The sequence below is a fragment of the Sapajus apella genome, unplaced genomic scaffold (genome assembly GCF_009761245.1).
Source record: "Sapajus apella isolate SASKATOON/1434 unplaced genomic scaffold, GSC_monkey_1.0 scaffold10, whole genome shotgun sequence".
NCBI classification, from domain to species: domain Eukaryota; kingdom Metazoa; phylum Chordata; class Mammalia; order Primates; family Cebidae; genus Sapajus; species Sapajus apella.
Window position 1 is genome coordinate 33,133,856 of NW_022436950.1, and position 17,053 is coordinate 33,150,908.

At 41.6% G+C, this 17,053-nt stretch overlaps 1 protein-coding gene across 6 annotated transcripts in view; it reads left to right on the forward strand.

Moving 5' to 3' along the window:
* The window catches only part of INO80D (INO80 complex subunit D), a 79,426-nt gene that overhangs the window by 13,034 nt on the left and 49,339 nt on the right, over positions 1-17,053 (forward strand). For 3 of the 6 annotated variants that reach the window (XM_032278514.1, XM_032278516.1, XM_032278517.1), the window contains exons 2-3: positions 11,060-11,153; positions 11,259-11,505. In XM_032278514.1, coding sequence (XP_032134405.1) covers positions 11,288-11,505 — 218 coding nt within the window. In that variant the 5' untranslated portion in view covers positions 11,060-11,153; positions 11,259-11,287. Of the gene's footprint in view, positions 1-10,849; positions 11,154-11,258; positions 11,506-17,053 lie in introns of those variants that run through there. The other 3 variants (XM_032278513.1, XM_032278515.1, XM_032278518.1) reach the window with 3 other exon arrangements.

The following is a 17,053-nucleotide window of genomic DNA, read 5'->3' on the forward strand; positions in this document are numbered from 1 at the left end:
TTGTAGTTTTAGTAGAGACGGGGTTTCACCGTGTTGACCAGGATGGTCTCGATCTCTTGACCTCGTGATCCACCCACCTCGGCCTCCAAAAGTGCTGGGATTACAGGCTTGAGCCACCGCGCCCGGCCCTCTACAATAAATTTAAAAATTAGCTGGGCACAGTGATGCATACCTGTAGTCCTAGCTACTTGTGAGGCTCAGGTAAGAGGATCACTTGAGCCTAGGAGTTTGAGGCTGCAATTAGCTATGAATGTGCCACTGCATACTCTGGCCTTGACAAGAGAACAAGAGTCTGTCTCTTAAAAAAAAAAAAAAAAAAAAAAAAGCCAGGTGTGGTGGTTCATACCTGTAATCCCAGCACTTTGGGAGGCTGAGGTGGGTGGATCATCTGAACGTTAGGAGTTCAAGACCAGCCTGATCAACATGGAGAAACCCTGTCTCTACTAAAAATAGAAAATTAGCCAGGCATGGTGGCACATGCTTGTAATCTCAGCTACTCAGGAGGGTGAGGCAGGAGAATTACTTGAACCTGAGAGGTGGAGGTTGCGGTGAGCCATGATTATACCATTGCACTCCAACTTGGGCAACAAGAGCGAAACTCTGTCTCAAAAAAAAAAAAAAAAGAAGAAAGTTAGATTTCAAAATTATTACAAAAATAATGCATTCGTTGTAAAAAAAAAAAAAATTCCATAGTAAATTTCCATAGTAAATTGCTTTATGGTTCTGATATTATTATGGAATATTTTACTATTCAAAATTTAAAAAGATATTTGTGGTTAATGATAGCAAGTACTGGCATTTCTATTCTTCTTTCCTCAAACCAACTTTAAAAATAGGGAGAATTAGAAACAAAATAAATGGAAACTTTGACAATTGCTATAACCTTGTAATCAAAATATGTGTACTATGGCCAGGCGCGATGGCCCGCACCTATAATCCCAACAGTTTAGGAGGCTGAGGTGGGTGGATTACCTGAGGTTAGGAGTTCAAGACCAGTCTGGACAACATGGCAAAACCCCATCTCTACTAAATATACAAAAAAATTAGCCATGCGTGGTAGTGGGTGCCTATAATTCTAGCTACTTGGGAGGCTGAGGCAGGAGAATCGCTTGAACCCAGGAGGCAGAGGTTGCAGTGAGCCTAGATTGCGCCACTTCACTCCAGCCTGGGTGACAGAGCAAAACTCTGTCTCAAAAAAAAAAACCTAACAACCCCTCCCCGCCAAAAGAAAAGCCCAAAATATAGGAATTAGGGCTATTGAGTGCAGTGAAAATTGACCCAGGACAAGAGATGTTGCCAAGAGAGGATGATTTCCTCTATAGAACCAGGCAAAGCAAAGGAAGCAACTTTCTCCCAAGAAAAGTGACACACCTGGAAGACAAAACTGGTAACCCCCATGCATGAATGGCAAAGTTGGGTATGTATGTTGGGCTCCCTGAGTGGCAGGAGAGGTGGGGCTGAGTTATAAACTGTGCAGTCCTACCAGTTTTGTAGGAAGTTCAGAGGGGAGGAGAAACTGGTAGCAAGCAGCCTTTCAGCTGCTGATCTTGGTCATCTGAAGAGAAATAAAGACTGAATTATCATTCCACCTCCAGATCGATGGCATGTGGACTCCTGTGAGTTAAGGAACGTTGTTCAGCATTGGAGTCAAGCCTCAAGGGAAAGTGAAAAATAGTTCCTGTTGTGGATGGTGGGGGTGAGACATAGCTCCTCTGAAACTAGAGTTTAAAGATGAGATATAATGGCTCAAGATATAAGACAACAGAAGGATCTAAGAGTGAGCTGATAGAATCAGGGTACAAAATAAGAGAAAAGTAACATTGCAGAAACATTCAAAGCAGCAAATATCAACTATAGCTGGGGGTAATGGAGGCAAGCTTGAGAAATTTGAGCTACCCAAAATGGAGCAAATAAAAATGAAGAAAGATTAGAGAGAGAGTGATAGATAGGGAATGCAGCAAATCTAGCATGCCAGTAATTGATACCCCTGAAGCTGTTGGCAGGATAAATCAAGCAGAAAGAAATGTCAACACATTAAGGAAGAGTTTCCCACAATAAAAGAAGATTTGAAGACAGTCATGGTGACATGCATCTGTAGTCCCAGCTACGGTGGAGGATCGCTTGAGCTCAGAAGTTCAATCCAGTTTAGGCATTATAGTGAGACCCTACCTCTAAAAAAAAATAAAAATAAAAATAACATCAAGTCCCCTGTAAAATCTAGAGACTGGCCTCAGGATTTTTCAACATGAAACAATATATACAAAGTCAGGAGATATAAAAAAGAAAAAAAGTACAATCCAGCCAGGTGAGGTGGCTCATGCCTGTAATCCTAGCACTTTTGGAGGCTGAGGTGGGCGGATCACCTGAGCTCCGGAGATAGAGACCAGCCTGACCAACATGGAGAAACCCTGTCTCTACTAAAAATAGAAAAAAATTAGCCGGGCATGGTGGCGCATGCCTCTAATCCCAGCTACTTGGGAGGCTGAGGCAGGAGAATTGCTTGAACCTGGGAGGCGGAGGTTGCAGTGAGCTGAGATCGTGCCATTGCACTCCAGCCTGGGCAAGAAAAGTGAAACTCAATCTCAAAAAAAAAAAAATACAACCCACGAGTTTTCTGTCCAGGCAAGCTATTGTTTAACGCCAATTGACATGTTTTCTTTTCCTTTTTTGAGACAGGGTCTCATTCTCTTGCCCAGGCTGGAGTGCAGTTGGTGCAGTTTGGCACACTGCAGCCTTGACCTCTCAGGCCCAAGCAATTTTTTCACCTCAGCCTCTCAAGTAACTAGGACTGCAGACACGCATCACCACACCAGGCTAATTTTTGTTTTGTTTTGTTTTTAGTAGAGATGGGATTTCCCAAGGTTGGCCAGGCTGGTCTTGAACTCCTGACCTCAAGTGATCCAGCCCCTCACCTCAGCCTCCCAAAATGCTGGGATTACAGGCGTGAGCCACTGCACCTGGCCTAATTTTTGTATTCTTTGTAGAGATAGGGTTTCGCTGTGTTGCCCAGGCTGGCTTCGAACTCGTGAGCTCCAGCAGTCAACCTGCCTCAACCTCCCAAAGTGCTGGAATTACAGGCATGTGCCACCATAGCTGGCTAGCGTATATTTTCTTTTTTTTTCTTTTTTTTTTTTTTTGAGACGGAGTTTCACTCTTGTTACCCAGGCTGGAGTGCAATGGCGCGATCTCGGCTCACCGCAACCTCCGCCTCCTGGGTTCAGGCAATTCTCCTGCTTTAGCCTCCTCAGTAGCTGGGATTACAGGCACGCGCCACCATGCCCAGCTAATGTTTTTGTATTTTTAGTAGAGACGGGGTTTCACCATGTTGACCAGGATGGTCTCGATCTCTTGACCTCGTGATCCACCCGCCTCGGCCTCCCAAAGTGCTGGGATTACAGGCTTGAGCCACCGCGCCCGGCCTGCGTATATTTTCAAATAGAAAAATCATGGCTTATAGTTTCCACAAATCAGCTCTTGGTGGGATAGAAAAGAGAGGAGACTATGTTGTAAACTATTGAATCAAGAAGTTGAATGGAAGACTAAGTTAAAAGAATTATCATTTTGCATTGAATAAATTTAAATGTAGAACTAAGGTTAAAATCTTTTAAAGTGTGAAAATAACAGGAAAAAGACCTGAGAGTTGGGGATGGGTAAGTAGTTACAAGTCTGGACATTTTTCTTATTATTTATAACATGGGATATATATATACTACTACATGCAGTAGTGCCAATAAGTATAATGATTTTCTTAGTGTGTAGTAAAGAAATGTTATCTTAAAAGGAGATAGACTATAATTCTTTTGAGAAAACAGACTACAGGTGACCCTTGAACAACATGGGAGTAGAGGAACCAACCCCATACACTGTTGAAAATCTGCATTAGAATTTTTTTTTTAAATTGAGATGGACTCTTGCTGCCGTCGCAGAGGCTGGAGTGTGGCGGTGTGATCTCTGCTCACTGTGGCCCCCACCTTCCAGGTTCAAGTGACTCTCCTTCCTCAGCCTCCTAAGCAGGTGGGCTTACAGGTGTATGCCACTATGCCTGGCTAATTTTTGCATTTTTGCTAGAGATGAAGTTTTGCCATGTTGGCTAGGCTGATCTTGAACTCCTGACCTCAGGTGATCCACCTGCCTCGGGCTCCCAAAGTGCTAGGATTATAGGCATGAGCCACTGTGCCTGACCGCATTAGAACTTTTGACTACTCAAGAACTTAACTAATAGCCTGCTGTTAACTAGAAGCCTTGCTGAAAACATAAATATTGATTAACACATATTTGTTTATGTATTATCTATTATATTGTTACAATACAGTAAGCTATAGAAAAGTTGTTATTAAGAAAATCATAAGGAGGAGAAAATATATTTAGTATTAAGTGGAAGTGGATCATCATAAAAGTCTTTACATTGAGTAGATGGAGGAAGAAGAGAAGGGGTTGGTCTTACTGTCTCAGGGTAGCAGAGGAGAAAAAAAAAAATCCATGTATAAGTGGAGCTACATGGTTCAAACTTCTCTACTGAATATAGTGAAATGTGTAATAAAAAGACTGAATTAAAGGCTAAAAGCAATACAAAATATAATAGGATTAAAATGAAATATGTCATAAAATTATAAACTGGATAAACTCATTTATTAAAAGAAAATGACTTGGGCCAGGCAGGATGACTCACCTCTGTAATCTCAGCACTTTGGGAGGCCCAGGCAGGAGGATCACTTGAGATCCAGAGTTCAAGACCAGCCTAAGCAACATGGTGAAACCTCGTCTCTACAAAAAAATACAAAAAATTAGCTGTGCGTAGTGGTATGTTCCTGTAGTCCCAGCTACCCAGGAGGCTGCAGTGGGAGGATTGCTTGAGCCCTGAAGGTTGAGGCTGCAGTGAGCGGTGATCATGCCACTGGACTCCAGCCTGGGTGGCAGAGTGAGACACTGTCTGACTCAAAAAAGGAAAAAAAAGAAAAGAAAAAAAATTACTCAAAAGTAAAATGATTCAGATTGGAGCAAAAAGTCAAACCCAACAAGAGTTGCATCTAAAAGAGATCAGCAAATAACATGTTAATAAGTATTTTTATCTTTGTGGCCATATAATATCTGTTGCAACTACTAAATTTTACCATTATAGGCCGGGCACGCCTGTAATCCCAGCACTTTGGGAGACTGAGGTGGATGGATCACCTGAGGTTGGGAGTTCAAGACCAGCCTGACAAATGTGGAGAAATACCGTCTCTACTAAAAATAGAAAATTAGCTGGGCATGATGGCACATGCCTGTAATCCCAGCTACTCGGGAGGCTGAGGGAGGAGAATCGCTTGAGCTTGGGAGGCGAAGGTTAAGGTGAGCTGAGATCATGCCATTGCACTCCAGCCTGGGCAATAAGAGCGAAACTCCATCTCAAAAAAAAAAAAAAATTACCATTACAGCACAAAAGCCATGGACAGTATGTAAATGAATGAGCACAGCTATGTTATTTACAAAAAAACAAGCAGTAGGCCACATTTGTCCTGTAAGAAATAGTTTAGTTTGCTGACCTATGATCTAAAACACAGTGTAGCCAGGCACAGTGGCTCACACCTGTAATCCTAGCACTTTGGAAAGTCAAAGTGGGAGGATCTCTCTTTTTTTTTTTTTTTTTTTTTTTGAGGTGGAGTCTCACTCTCCCCAGGCTGGAGTGAAGTAGCATGATCTTGGCTCACTGCAACTTCCGCCTCCCGGATTTAAGAAATTCACCGGCCTCAGCCTCCTAAGTAGCTGGGATTACAGGCCCCTGCCACCATGCCTGGCTAGTTTTTGTATTTTTAGTAGAGACGAGATTTCACAATGTTGGTCAGGCTGGTCTCGAATTCCTGACCTCACAATCCGCCTGCCTTAGCCTCTCAAAAGTGCTGGGATTACAGGTGTGAGCCACTGCGCCCGGTTGAGGGAGGATCTCTTGATCCTCAAACAGGAGTTTGAGACTAACCTGGGCAAGCATAGTGAGACCCAGTCTCTACAAAAAATTTAAAAAATTAGCCAGATAGAGTGGCAAGCACCTATAGTCCTAGCTATTTGGGAGGCTGAGGTAGGAGGATCTCTTGAGCCCAGAAGTTTGAGGTTGCAGTGAGCTATGATCATGCCACTGCAATTCATTCTGGCAACAAAGTGAGACCCTGTCCTCAAAATAAAAAAATAAATAAAAATAGGCTGGGTGTTGTGGCTCACACCTGTAATCCTAACACTTTGGGAGACCGAGGCAGGCGGATCACCTGAGATCGGGAGTTTGAGACCAGCCTGACCAACATGGAGAAACCCTGTCTTTACTAAAAATACAAAATTAGTTGGGCGTGGTGGCGCATGCCTGTAATCCCAGTTACTTGGGAGGCTGAGGCAGGAGAATCTCTTGAACCCAGGATGTGGAGGTTGCAGTGAGCCAAGATAGCCCCATTGCACTCCAGCCTGGGCAACAAGAGCAAAACTCCATCTCAAAATAAATAAATAAAATAAAGTAAAACACAACACATGCCTCAAAAGTTGAGAACAAAAGTATGGGCGAAGACTCAGTTGATAAATTCAAACCAAAAAGCAATAGTTCAGATATTTATGTCAGACAAGCTTGAATTCATCACAGAATGCATCAGTTGAGTTGCATTTGGTTTCTTTTGTGTGTGTATGTGAAACAGATTTTCCTCTGTCACCCAGGCTGAAGTGTAGTGGCACAGTCTTGGCGCACTGCAACCTTATATCCTTCCATCCGTGCCCTCAGACTTCTTTCTATGATTTGTGAAATACTCTCTCACATACAGACATGTAAATTTCTTTTTTTTCTTGAAGTTCATATAGGTTTCCTTGAAATAATTTGTGAAAGATCCATGTGTGTGTTTGGCTGGTGGGTGAATAAAGCAAAGATGGTGAAAAATGAAAAATGGCATAGATTTTCTTTGAAATATTCCCTGTCCCAAACATCCAGGGAAACTAAATTTAAATGTTTATGTTTTATAATTTTTAAATTAGAAAGTTTTAATGGACCCAAAATAATTGTACCTATTTATGGGATATATAGTAATGTTTTGATTCATATAATATATAGTGATCAGCAGGATCGTTAGCATATTCATCTCAAGCATCATTTTTTTGTGTGTATTGGAAACGTTCAATATCCTCCTTCTAGCTAGTTGAAACTGTGTAATAATTATTGTTAACTGTAGCCATCCTACAGTGCTGTAGAACACTAGGGCTTATTCCTCCCTTCTAGCCATAATTTTGTGTCCTTTAACAGATGTCTTCCTATTCCCTTTTTCTCCCCCACCATTCCCAGTTTTACCTTGTAGCCTCTGTTCTACTTTTTACTTCCTTTTTTTTTTTTTTTGAGATGGAATCTTGCTCTGTTGCCCAGGCTGGAATGTAGTGGCATGATTTCGGTTCACTTCAGCCTCTGCCTCAGCCTCCCGAGTAGCTGAGATTACAGGCGCCTGCCACCATGCCTGGCTACTTTTTGTATTTTTAGTAGCAATGGGGTTTCATCATGTTGGCCAGGCAGGCCTCAAACACCTGACCTCAAATGATCCACCTGCTTGGCCTCCCAAAGTGTTGGGATTACAGGCGTGAGCCACTGCACCCAGCCTACTTTTTGCTTCTATGAAATCAATTTCTTTAGTGTCCACATGAGTGAGAACATGTGTGTTTAATTTTTCATAAATAAGTTTAATTTATTTCACTTAAGATAATGTCCTCTAGTTCTATCCATATTGCTGTGAATAGGGAATTTCATCCTTTTGTGTGTGAATAGGGAATTTCATTCTTTTGTGTGTGTGTGTGTGTGTGTGATGGAGTCTTGCTTTGTCTCCCAGACTGGAGTGCAGTGGCATGATCTCAGCTCACTGCAACTGCCACCTCCCAGGTTCAAGCGATTCTCCTTCCTTAGTCTTCCGAGTAGCTGGTATTACAGGCGCCCACCAACATACCTGGCTACTTTTTGTAATTTTAGCAGAGACGGGGTTTGGCCATGTTGGCCAGCTGGTCTTGAACTCCTGACCTCAGGTGATCCACTCAACTCTACCTCCCAGAGTGCTGGGATTACAGGTGTGAGCCACCACATCCAGTCCCCAAGAATTTCATTCTTTTTAATGGCTGAATAATATTCCATTGTGTATACACACCACATTTTCTTTATCCATTCATCTGTTGTGAGACACCAAGTTTGATTCCATATCTTGGCTGTTGTCAGTAGTGCTGCAGTAAACATGGGAGTGCAGATATCTCTTTGATGTATCATTTCCCTTTCTTTGGATAAGTGCCTAGTAGTGGATAGTTCTATTTGTAGTTCTTTGAAGAACCTTTATACTGTTCAGCTTTGTTTTTGTTTGTTTGTTTTTTGTTTTGAGATAGTTTTGCTCTGTCACCCAAGCTGGTGTGCAGTGGCATGATCTTGGCTCACTGCAGCCTTGACTTCCTGGGTTCAGGCGATCCTCCTGCCTCAGCCTTCCGAGTAGCTGGGACTAGTAGTAGGTGGCACATGCCACCATGCCCAGCTAATTTTTGTAATTTTAGCAGAAACAGGGTTTCGCCATGTTGACCAGGCTAGTCTTGAACTCCTGACGTCAAGTGATCCACCTGCCTTGGCCTCCCAAAGTGCTGGGATTACAGGAGTGAGCCACTGCACCTGGCCTATACTGTTCTTTATAGTGGCTATACTGGTTCACATTTCCAAACAACATACAAGAGACCCCTTTTTGCTGCATGCTCACCAGCATTTGTCATTTTTTTGTCTGTTTGATAATAGCCATCTGAAGTGGGGTAAGAGGATACCTCACCCCAATTCTGATTTGCATTTCCTTGATGATTAGTGATGTTCAGCATCTTTTCATACGTTTGTTACCCATTTGTGTGTCTTCTTTTGAGAAATGTCTGTTCAGATCATTTGCCCATTTTGAAATTGAATTGTTTGAATTTTTTTCTGTTGAGATGTTTGTTTCTTATACGTTCTGGATGTTAATTCCTTGTTGGTTGAATAGTTTGCAGATACTTTCTCCCATTCTGTAGGTTGTTTTTTTGTGCTGTTGGTTGTTCCTTTGCTGTGCAGAAGCTTTTAGTTTGATATAATCCCATTTATTTGTTAATTTTTACTTGTATTATCTGTACTTTTCAGTTCTTAACTCATAAAATCTTTCCCCACATCAGTGTCCCTTGTGTTTTCTTCTAGTAGTTTTATAGTTTCCAGCCTTACAATTAGGTCTTTGATCTATTTTAAGTTAATTTCATATGGGGTGAAAGGTAAGGGTCTAGTTTCATTCTTCTGCCTGTGGATATCCAGTTTCTTAGCACCTAAATTGAAATTCCTAGTCCAACTTTTTTTTCTTACATTTTCATAAGGTGAAAAGAGAAAGCTTCATTTTTTACATTAATGTGTGATTAGATTTACTTAGTAATGAATGTGATTTTTTTCCTTCCAGAAGAGAAAATATGATTTTTATTAACTAAGTTAATATTTCGAGTGTTTTTTTTTCTTCCTACAGCAAGTGAAGTATTTCTGGAGAAGAATACAAAATCTCTACTTTTATTACTGGCAGATGGAATGTAGTCATGTATCATAATCATGTATTATAAGAATGAACACTTATGAATAATAATTTGTTTCTCCAGTGTTGACCATATACTAAGAATGATACTTAGTATGTTGCATGCTTTGTATCATTTGATCCTTCCAGCATCCTGATGATAACATAGCTACTCTTATTATCCCTATTTTACAGATGAGGAAACTGAGATTCAAATAGGTTAAATGATTTGTTCAAGGTAACACATTAAGTGGCAGATTTTGGACTTGAACAACGTCTGGCACCTCCAGCATTTATGTATCTTGTCATTCACTGGTAAAGGAGAGAGTATTTCTGGACTTTTTCAGTAGCTGATATCTGAGCTGTTCGATCAGCCGTCTTGGTTGCTGGAAGTGAGGAGGATGGGTGAGACTCCATCAGCTCTCTCAGATCCTCACTTGGCAAAATAGATTCAGTTTCATAATAGACTAGATGGTGTTGTAATATATAAATCCTACCATTGGAACTTTTGTTTATAGACTGTTAGTGAGTATTGTGTAATTCCCTCCTTCCATTTTCTCACTGACTCTGAAAAGACCTGTAAGCCATGATTATTATACTATTTAGTGTGATTGGAAGCACCACATGGTACAGAACACTGAACTGAATAATGTAAGTGTGGTCAGGTGACTAGTCTTTGTGTCGGAGAAGTTTATAAAGATTGGGATGGGATTAGGTGTGGGGAAGTATTATAAGGGAAAGAACATTTTTAATGGCAGAAATTTGCTTTATTTTGTGTTTCATAGAAACATTTATAAATTGCCAAATATTTTACTATCATATAAAAAAAGAATTTCTGAGAGAAGCTTTAGGTCTACCATTCTGTTGGCATTGTAAAGGGCTGTGGGTTCTGAAAATAAGTATAGCATGCAAACACCTGTAATGAAAAAGAGACCTGCTACCTGTGACATTCATTTGGTGGAAGAGTTCTGCTGCTTTGAGGTATTTATAAAACTTAACCAGAGCAAATGTTATTTAGTTCAATTTTGGGGGATAAGGTAATTAAATTTTTTTTTTTTTTTTTTTTTTTTTTTTTTGAGACAGAGTCTTGTTCTCTCACTCAGGCTGGAGTGCAGGGGTGTGATCTTGGCTCATGGCAACCTCCGCCTCCTGGGTTCAAGTGATTCTCCTGTCTCAGCCTCCCACGTAGCTGAAATTGCAGACACCTGCCACCATGCCTGGCTAATTTTTGTATTTTTAGTAGAGACGGGGTTTCGGCATGCTGGCCAGGCTGGTCTCGAGCTCCTGACCTCAGATGATCCGCCTGCCTTGACCTCCCAAAGTGTTGGGATTACAGACATGAGCCACAGTGCCCAGCCAACTTAATGTTTTATAATGTGTCTTATTTTCTTATTTAACCTCATTATCGGAATGTTGATTTACAGTGAAGAACCCATCGCATTGGGAAGGGTGATACTGTAGTATTTTGCTTCCTGGGTGAACTAGCTTTGCTTATTTCTGTTTGTTAACTAGGCTTTTTGATATTTTTATAGACAATCTGCTTCATCTTGATTCTGCGGCATTCCAAACTGTGGTATCCTTGGGGGTTCTCTTAACATTGCTATGGTGCAGAAGATTTAAAATCAGGTATGGCTGTGGGGCCAGAAGTCCCTCAGTGAAATTCTCAACCTAGATCTGCGTTATACTCTCTGATTTATCATTTGGGTTTCTTTTTTTGTGGTGGCCTTTTAGCTGATGTTCACAAGGAATAGAGTCACGTGATGTATGAAGGGAAACATATACACTTCTCTGAGGTTGACAATAAGCCCTTGTGCTCATATAGCCCCAAACTGTGCAAGCAGAGGCGACTCAACGGCTACGCCTTCTGTATCAGACACGTTCTGGAGGACAAGACTGCCCCCTTCAAGCAATGTGAATATGTGGCCAAGTATAACAGCCAACGCTGCACCAACCCCATCCCCAAATCAGAGGATCGTAGGTAAGGGCTGATCATGAGAATCAATCCTTGATGTAATTAACAGGCTTGGAACTTTTTCTTTTCTTGTTTTTTCTTCTCTTTTCTTCTCTCTTTCTCTCCTTCATTTTTCCCTCCCTCCCTCCCTTTCCATATTTAAATGTTGAATTCTGGGGGTAATCTAAGTAAACTGTGGAATACTTTTAAAGATGACATATGGCAATTTTAAAAAATAGAATAGTAAATTTGGGGAATTACTTGAAAAGTATGTTTGAGTATCTTCTTCTTTTTAGTCGATTTCATGAACCTCTAGAATTACTAAAAAACATTTGTTTCCCCTCAAAGTTGCTGCTTAAAGTCTTGAAATGGATTTCTTTGGTTTGTGGCCTTATAAAGAATTCCTGACTTCGCTACTTAGTTTTCTCATTTGCCGAAATGAGAGAAATTATAAAAACTAATTAGGTGTTGTAATTATGATAGTAATTTTGGAGTTTAAAATCTATGCCTACAAGTTAGTAAAGGATACGTACTTATTGAAAAAAAAATACTCCTTGAATCTTTTATATATGCTTTCTATCAGACTGCTAACCAGTGTTTCTATCAGACTGCTAACCAGTGTTTGGCATGTTTTATAACCTTGCCTTTTTTGGTTAAAAAGTGTTCCAAGGCCGGGCGCGGTGGCTCACACCTGTAATCCCAGCACTTTGGGAGGCCAAGGCGGGTGGATCACGAGGTCAAGAGATCGAGACCATCCCGGTCAAAATGGCGAAACCCCGTCTCTACTAAAAATACAAAAAATTAGCTGGGCATGGTGGCACGTGCCTATAATCCCAGCTACTCAGGAGGCTGAGGCAGGAGAATTGCCTGAACCCAGGAGGCGGAGGTTGCGGTGAGCCGAGATCGCGCCATTGCACTCCAGCCTGGATAACAAGAGCGAAACTCCGACTCAAAAAAAAAAAAAAAAAAAAAAAAAAAGTGTTCCAAACAGAATATGTTTACCATAATTTGGAAACAGTATTTCACATTAAGGATTGATTTTACCACTGGAAGGATGAATATATGCTTTGCTGAATTAAAAGAAAATGCAATTGTTTTTAAAGGAGTCTTACACTGGCTATTTGTCTTCCATATTGCTAGGAAAATTCACACTACTTTTCATATGTGATCTTTTCTCCAGTTTCTTTTACTTCTGTTCCCCAGAAACCATATAGATCATTGCGGGCCTTCATGGAGAGATACATGCTTGTTTTCTAAAAGTTTCTAGATAACTTGTTATCTCTAGGTAGAAAATTTTAACCTTTTACTTCTATCTTAAAACACACACACACAACATTTCATCCATGTTTCTATACATTAGCAAATGTCACTTGCATAAATTGGTTGGAAATAAATCAGATATTTTATGTCTTGAATACTTTTTATGCTTGTAGTATGAAATAAATAATTTGTCTTGGTGGACATCTCACCAAAATGAGTACAAATAGTTTAATGGGGATTTAGGAATACTCTCTTAGAATTTCTAATGAGCACCTAAGGCTTCAAATTAAAATACCTGAAAGTTAGAAACAGCTGCTTAGTGAGGCAAGGAATAAAATTTTAATCTCAGGTGAGAAAGGGACCTATGTATTAGGCTAAATATATCTGTCTGGTTTTTAGCAGACTGAAAATGATAATTTCTTGCCCTTTCTTAATTTGAAGAATAGATGTGCTTGGATTAGTATTTTTTACATCAAGCTCCATTGTAAACACATTTCTAAAATTTTGTGTTAAATCAGTTTATTATAGTTACAGTTGTCAGCATTGGATTTGTTTTCAGTTGAGCCAAAGCAAGAGTTGTCTTAATAGTTAGCAGCAGGGACTGGGTGTGATGGCTCACGCCTGTAATCTCAGCACTTTTTGGAGGTTGAGGCAGTGGATTGCTTTAGCCTAGGAGTTCAAGACCAGCCTGAACACCATGGCTAATACCCATCTCTACAAAAAATACAAAAATGAGTCAGATGTGGTGGTGTGCACCTGGAGTCCCAGGTACTCTGGAGGCTGCGATGGGATCATGCCACTGTACTCCAGCTTGGGCAACTGAACAAGACCCCACCTCTCATAAGTGAGAGTCCTTATGAATTTCTTTAAAATATTCTCTGAAGCATCTATATTCAGTTTTGTCTTTGAAATAGTTTGCTCTTCTGAGAACAAGATAAGGGAAAGGACTTTCATGTTACTATCTCTAGAGAAGCTGTGCTTAATAAGTACTATTTTTTTTTTTTTTAATGGAGTCTCGCTCTGTTGCCCAGGCTGGAGTGCAGTGGCGCAATCTTGGTTTATTGCAACCTCTGCCTCCTGGGTTTAAGCGATTCTCCTGCTGCAGCCTCCTCAGTAGCTGGAACTACAGGTACACACTACCATGCCTGGCTAATTTTTGTATTTTAGTAGAGATGGGGTTTCACCATGTTAGCCGGGCTGGTCTCGAACCCCTGACCTCAAGTAATTCACCCACCTCTGCTTCCCAAAGTGCTGAGATTACAGGCGTGAGCCACTGCACCCAGCTGTAAGTACTGAGCTATACATTGATTTTTCTTTTCTTTTTTTCCCTTGAGATGGGGTCTTATTCTTTTGCCCAGGCTGGAGTGTAGTGGCATGATTATAGCTCACGACAGCCTCGAACTTCTGGCCTCAAATGATCCACTTGCCTCAGCCTCCCCAGTAGCCAGAACTGCAGGCATGTGTCGTGTAGCCGGCTGATTTTTAAAAAAGTTTTTGTGGAGATGGAGCTTCCATCTCCTTGCTAGGTTGCCCAGGCTTGTTTTGAATTCCTGGCTTCAAGCAATCCCTCTGCCTTGGCCTCCCAAAATGTTGGGATTATAGACATGAGTCACCACACCAGGTCAAATTTATTCTTTATTAAATTTTTTCGTGTTCTTGAGAAACTTCTTGGTTAGCGCAGTTATTGCAGATGCCTCCTGTTTCTTTGCTGGCCATTGCTTTGTGAATCTTTCCTGTTTCAGATGTGTATATGGTACCTAGCTCAAACCTGCTAGGCATTCACATGCACATGCACACAGGTGCACACACACACACTGTGTACATTCTCTTTGCTGGCTACAAAGCTTTTTCTCTTTTTCAGTGGCTGCACATAACAAAGAAAGCTTTTTCTTAAGAGGCCTATCTTAAATAAAAGAGTGCCTCTGATAGATTTATTTCTAAGACGACACAACAAAACATACACACATACTCTGGGTATGAGATTTTCTGATTATTTGGTGAATCTGTATTTTTAAAATTTTTAAATTTTTTTTAGAGATGGGGTTTCACTGTGTTGGCCAGGCTGGTCTTGAACTCCTGGCTTCAAGTGATTCACCCACCTCGGCCTCTCAAAGTGCTGGGATTACAGGCATAAGCCACCACACCCAGCCAAGGATTGACATTTTTTACTTTAGTGTTTTTTTCCCAAACTATGCTTTGTGGAGCTATTACCTATATGCTAGAATAAAAATAGGTTCTCTTTTCTTTGTTTTTGTTTGTTTTGTTTTGTTTTGAGGCTGAGTCTTGCTCTGTCACCCGGGCTGGAGTGCAGTGGCATAATCTCAGGTCACTGCAGCGTCAACCTCATGAGTTCAAGGGATTTTCCTGCCTCAGCCTCCCAAGTAGCTGGAATTACAGGAGCCCGCCACCAAGCCTGGCTAATTTTTGTATTTTTAGTAGAGATGGGGTTTTACCGTGTTGGCCAGGGTGGTCTCAAACTACTGACTTCAAGTGAACCACCTGCATTTCTCCAAAAGTGCTGGGATTACAAGCATGAGTCACTTGCCTGGCTGGTTCTGTTTTCATTGTTTTTTGTTTTTTGGGTTTTTTTTTTTTTTTTTTTTTTTTTTTTTTTTTTGAGACGGAGTTTCACTCTTGTTACCCAGGCTGGAGTGCAATGGCGCGATCTCGGCTCACTGCAACCTCCGCCTCCTGGGTTCAGGCAATTCTCCTGCCTCAGCCTCCTGAGTAGCTGGGATTACAGGCACGCGCCACCATGCCCAGCTAATGTTTTTGTATTTTTAGTAGAGACGGGGTTTCACCATGTTGACCAGGATGGTCTCGATCTCTTGACCTCGTGATCCACCCGCCTCGGCCTCCCACAGTGCTGGGATTACAGGCTTGAGCCACCGCGCCCGGCCTTTTTTGGGTTTTTTTAATTGAGACAGGGTCTTGCTATGTTATTCAGGCTGATGTTGAACTCCTGGCCTCAAGGGAATCTCCTGCCTCAGCCTCCCAAATGCTGGGATTACAGACATGAGCCACCACATTTAGCCCTGGGTTTCATTTTCAAATAACTTTGGGAAACACTGCCAGATGGGTACATTTTCCTCTTGGAACTTCATGATGCACATTATACAAAATGCTTTGAGTAATTGCACATTAGTAACAAAAAACAACAAAATCATTCTTTGTGTTTAATCCAGCATTTTCCAAATTTATTTAAGCATGAAGTACTTTTTTTTTTTTTTTTGGGACAGAGTTTCGCTCTTGTTACCCAGGCTGGAGTGCAATGGCGCGATGTCGGCTCACCGCAGCCTCCGCCTCCTGGGTTCAGGCAATTCTCCTGCCTCAGCCTCCTGAGTAGCTGGGATTACAGGCACGCGCCACCATGCCCAGCTGACTTTTTGTATTTTTAGTAGAGACAGGGTTTCACCATGTTGACCAGGATGGTCTCGATCTCTTGACCTTGTGATCCACCCGCCTCGGCCTCCCAAAGTGCTGGGATTACAGGCGTGAGCCACCGCGCCCGGCTGAAGTACCTTTTTTTTGAGGCGGAGACTCACTCTGTCTTCCATGCTGGAGTGCAGTGGTATGATCTTGGCTTGTTGCAACCTCTGTCCCCTGGGTTCAAGCGATTCTTGTGCCTCAGCCTCCCAAGTAGCTGGGATTATAGGCACCTACCCCACATCTGGCTGATTTTTGTATTTTTAGTGGAGACGGGGTTTCGCCGTGTTGGCCGGGCTGGTCTTGAACTCCTGGCTTCAGGTGATCCACCTGCCTTGACCTCCCAAAGTGCTGAGATTACTGGTGTGAGCCACCCTGCCTCGCTGGAGTACTGTTCTTATATGAAGAATATCAGCTTAAAAACACTGTTCTTCTGGTTAAAAGCCTTCATAGGTTTTCAGTGTGGTTAATTGGCATGACATGTATTCTGTTTTCTCATGTGAAGGGACTTTATTCTTTCATAGGCTTTTGTTTTTAAGAACATCTCACTTTTTCACCCACCTGGGGTGCAATGGCATCATCTTGGCTCACTGCAGCCTCAACCTCCGGCACTCAAGTGATCCTCCTACTTCAGCCCCGCAAGTAACTGGGACTACAGGTGGGCACTACCCCACCTGGTTGATTTTTGTATTTTATTTTTGTAGAGATGGTGTTTTGCCATGTTGCCCAGGCTGGTCTGGAGCTACTGAGCTCAAGCTATCCACAGGCCTCAGCCTTTTAAAGTCCTGGGATTACAGCCGTGAGCCACCATGACCAGACCTTTTATAGGTTTTTAAAATAGCATTTTAATTACAGAAGTAATTTGCTCTTTTTTTTTTTTTTTTTTTTT